Source organism: Pieris napi, chromosome 23 (genome assembly GCF_905475465.1).
Source record: "Pieris napi chromosome 23, ilPieNapi1.2, whole genome shotgun sequence".
In the NCBI taxonomy this organism is placed as follows: Eukaryota; Metazoa; Arthropoda; class Insecta; order Lepidoptera; family Pieridae; genus Pieris; species Pieris napi.
In genome coordinates, this window is record NC_062256.1 from 8,555,633 (window position 1) to 8,560,609 (window position 4,977).

The window sequence follows — 4,977 nt, forward strand, 5'->3', positions numbered from 1 at the left end:
GGTTGGCGAATACACGTTACATAACTAAAACGAAGTTAATAAACTGCTGTTCATAATAGCAAATTTTTAAAATATGGAGTGAAGCTATCACTCCAAGATGGGCACACTGAAAATCAGTGTCTAAGCATTTTTGGTTAAACGTATTGTTTTTTTTTTTTTTTTTTGTATGTTACTTTCATTAAATAAATTTATTACCTCTCTTGTATAATAAAGAGATTATAACATTCACTACAGATGTATTACAGTATAAGGGTGACACATTCACATAGCATAATTATTTTACTCTAAATAAAACCTGAAACTCCATGTTATAACCGCTATGTCACGGAGCCGGTAACAAAATTGAATATTTTTATTTATTTATAAAATAAAACTGGCCTCATAAAAACTAAATAAATGTCGTCCAAATATGTCAAAACTGCACAATGTGACGTCCAAGTGGTTTACCTCAAGTGATCCTTGATTTAAAGACGATCTCAATATCTTCCACGAATTGTTTAATGTTTTTGATATTATTTGTGAGTTTATTTACGGATTATCATGGTTTATTACTATACATCGAACAATGTGAAAATGTTGAGAAATATGATCATTGACTACGGAGCCAGTACGGAGGTATCTCCTTACGAATACATGAAAACTTATATATCAAAGTGTCCCGAAAATATTGAAGACGCCAAGTTGTCGTGGACCGCTGAGGCATTTTTGGGAATACAAAAACACGGCGAATTTTTAAAGGAAATTGCATCTTATATGTCCGAAGAATTATCAGATGAGGATCAAGATTATTTCATTATTGTTTTCCACGCTATAACATTTCAAATTACCCCAACTGATATGTCATATTTGTACAAGTGTCTCTTCAATTTAAGTAAACCATTACTAAGTACATTTACTAATTTTCTGAGTAACAATGAAGTTTTAACATATGTGTCGCAAGTAGCCCAAAGCACCTATGACACAAATTTTATAACGAACAAAATAATTAGCCCTTTATTCAGTTGGCAACCATACATCAGTGAAATGGCTCATAACTATGCTGAATATTTGAAGAAAATTGAACGAAGGAAAATTAAACCATTGACAATACCCGTACAGCCCAATGTACTACGTAGAAAAAACTATTCTGACATAGGCCCTCTTCGTGTGCCAAGTCCTGTGCCCGACACTCCACCCAACTCAATGCAAAAGAAACGTCATAAGATGTTACCTAAAAGTGTTATCGATAAAAAACTTAAGAACATGCATGAAAAAAACCAACATAAAGCTACGCAACTATTGCATATTGTCAAAACAAATAATTCAAATTTTGCTAAAGGAAGGTCCGAAAATTATTATAAAAAGCTATCCGATATAAGAAATGAAATGGACAATGAGAACAAGAAAACTGGATCGAATGTTGGTAAAAGAGCATTTTCTTTACCGAACACAGCCCCAACTATTAAAGAAACGACAGCTACGGTTAAAAGGATTAATAAAAGAATACAAAAGTCTCAAATTGAGGAAGTAAAATGGCTAGAAGACTTAATAACGAATTTCAGAGATGTTAACAAAATTGAACAAATGAAAGAGTACGATCGCCAAGAAAAAGAAAGAGAAAGACTACTTAGTATAGAAAAGAAGCATTTAATGGGACAGATTTCCCACGAAGAAGCTTTAATAGCAAAGCGAAAGTGCAAAGAAGAAAACAAAAAGAAGCATGAAGAGTTTTTAAGAGAAAAACAAAATTGGGATGAAGAAATTGAGAATTGGAGAAAAACGGAAATGGAGAAAAATCGGAAGCAAGTAGAAAAACTCTCACTTTTAGAGTTGAACTTGATGGAAGCAAAATATAACGCCACTCTCAAAAAGAAAGGGACAGCCGATAAAGTAAAAAAAGAAAATGAAGAAATACTGGCGAAGGCCATGCAAGCTAAACAAGAAGAACTAGAAAGAAGAATACGTGTAATAAAAGAGATTAAAATGTTGGCTGAAATCGCTAAAAAGGCGAGAGTTCCTAAAATAATAGACCTAACTGAGACGTCTGGTCTAGGATTACTATGTGAAATGTCCATGGCTGAACTGCAAGAGAGATTAAGCAACATGAAAATATGTTTCTGTGAAGAATTGGAAAATAAAAAGAAAAATATAAAACAGGAAAATTTGGCTGCAAAAAATAAATTAATAGAAGCAAAGGAATCAATTAAAACTTACATGAATGAGCGTGAAACATTAAGAAAGGAAAAGAAATCTTCAAATAATGTACCACTAAACAGTACAACCTCTAAAGAAATAGGTGAACTGAAGAGAATATTGGACGAAAAACGAAAGCTTCGTGTTCAGTTAACTGTGTAAATTTGATATGTTATGGTTTGTAATGTTACATATATTTTATTAATTAATTATTGTTCGCTTTCTCTATACAATCCTCCATTGGCTCTAGTCTTCAGCCCTGCGATTCAGTATCTCACTTTTCGAACTCACACAGCGGTTTTTGCATCGGCGGTCGCTCTCAAATCAGTCGTGAAGCAGTCATTTTATGATTTGGCATTCTGAAAAGGTGGGAGCTTGTAGTTTATTGTTTATCAGAGTTACAGAATCGCAAGGCAGCTGTCTTTATCAGCCGTGTTCCGATAGTTACACTCTGCTAGACTACACTACACATAGTGATTTTCGTTTAGTATACAAAGTCCCGTTTTTATTAGTCTAATCAGTAAAGTTGTCCGTTAAACTCGATATGAGATAACAGTTTAATGGTTATTAGCACCTTCAAGTTTATTGAATTTTACCGACACGATTTTAACTTTAAAAAATAACTCGACTTATTACGAAAAGTATAAAGAAATAGGTTTTATTAATATTTAAACATTCTCAAACTGTTGTCTTTCTATTTCTAATATATAAAATTCTCGTGTCACGGTGTTTGGAATTAAACTGCTCCGAAATGGCTCGACCAATTTTCGTGATTTTTTTTGTGCATATCGGTTAGGTCTGCGACAACATCTACTTTTCATCCCCCTAAATGTTAAGGGTGTCCCACTCCAAAATTTTATTTTATAGAAAAAAATTTTTTTTTTACGATATGATGCAGCATACAAAAATACATACAACCCTTAATTTTCACCCCTCTACGATCAACTCCTATTTTTATTATAGTAAATAGAATTAGATTGAACTTTAAAAAAAAAAGTTTCCTAGAAATAATATACATGGCCATACGTTTGCCGGATCAGCTAGTACAATTATTATAAAAATCATTTTTCTTTATTATATATATATGTTGCATAAATTTTTACATTACGATTTCACGAACTTAGCATTGCCTAAATGAATATCACTACGGTTGCGTCAGGAAAGACTGATTTAAAATATTTCTTTAAGGAAAAATATCTCTCTATTCCGTATGTGCAATAATTAAAGTAGTCTAACCATGTCATATGTCTTCATATCAACACAAAATGAAAGTTATAAACCCCTCAATCGATTAACAATAAATTATTTTCAAATGATATACATAATGGACATCCAGATACCGACAATAGTACAAATAACGTGACAATTTCTCGATATCCAAAAACCTAGTCAATATAATTTGGATTAGGGTAATAAATAAGACGAGGTCGCCTGTTCATTTGTATCGGCGTATAATTTAAATTCTTTAACGCCAATGTTCAAGATTACGCGGGCCGATAGAGGCGCGGGCGCCCGTGTCGCATTGACAACCACCAAATAAATTTATATTTCCGACCGATACCGACTCCTCTCTTTGTAGATAATTCGGTCTGTAGCGTTGAATGACTCTATTAACAGCTTCCCTTTTAGGGATAAATGTACCTGACCTCTGAACGTGTGGAATTAAGATATTTATTTCTGTGAACAATCTTGTTAATGGAAATTGGTTTACAGTATATCATGCCAGAGTTTTGAGTGAACTTTTGTCGTTTGTTTTATTAGTGTTACCTTTTTTTTACGTAGTAGCTTCATTTGTTATTGCGATGAAAGTTTATGTATAAATTCGTCATTTGTAATAATAATAATTTATTTATTACAAGAATATGGTACAAAAATGTGTAAGGTGGTACAATCGTTCGCATATTCTCTCACACAATGCCGCGCAAATTTGTCTTAAGGAATTTTACATTTTTAGTCAAAGTCAATTCTTGTGGGGCCTCATAGCCTAGCGGTCTTATTAAGTGGCAGCTAGGTGAGGGGTACCGGGTTCGATTCCCGGTTCGAGGGCAAGTTTTAATTTAATTTAAATTTGTTCTCGGGAGGGTTGTGCGGTACCGGGCTAGTGCTTAAACCGTACATGAGGACACGGTATCGACCGTGTCCTCACGGTTTCTAAAGACAAGCACGAAATATAAAAAATCCTAAACTTGATGTCTAATGCACAAATCGTGCCAAAGCCATTAAAAAAAAAGTATTATTTGTATCGTACATGTACAAGAACTTAATTTAATAATTATAAAAAATTGGTTGATCTTGAATCTAAGAAGTCAGCTAAAATGCAATTTGCAAATTGTTGTATTTTAAATGCAGCTGAAACATTCTCTTAATTACATATACACTTTTGGTCAATTAAATCTGAATCCAATACTTAAATAATTAAACAATTTCACTTAGCGTTTCAATTAATACAGTTGCTTAAAACTGATTTTAATAACAATATTTTACAAGAGTAATTAAAAAAACTCTGCCTAATTAATGCCATACAAATGCGAGTTCACAGTTTTATCTGGGTAATTTAAAGATACCACGAAAAAGGGCTATTGGAGATTCATCCGATAAGAGTAAAGCGTCAATAACAACCTAATTGGACGAAGACACTCTGCCCACAATCGTCGTCAAATAAATAAACAGGGATAATTTGAGTGATAACATAATGGATATTTTCGGACCTGATTTGGACATTTCAATTGCATACATGGGCGTTCATACATTTAGATTATTGTTAGTGTTAATGGTTGGTAATATTGTGTAATTTTATGTCTATAT

At 32.9% G+C, this 4,977-nt stretch overlaps 1 protein-coding gene across 1 annotated transcript; it reads left to right on the forward strand.

The window, feature by feature from the left end:
- The first annotated feature begins 433 nt into the window (after positions 1-433).
- Positions 434-2,429, forward strand: LOC125061145 (cilia- and flagella-associated protein 99-like). The gene has a single exon (XM_047666369.1). The coding sequence runs from the start codon at positions 541-543 to the stop codon at positions 2,332-2,334; it is 1,794 nt and encodes a 597-aa protein (XP_047522325.1). The 5' UTR covers positions 434-540; the 3' UTR covers positions 2,335-2,429.
- The last annotated feature ends 2,548 nt before the right edge of the window (positions 2,430-4,977 follow it).

What these genes read in the sequence shown, in the direction of transcription:
- LOC125061145 (XM_047666369.1), top strand. Translation starts at nt 541, where the DNA reads ATGGTTTATTACTATACATCGAACAATGTGAAAATGTTGAGAAATATG.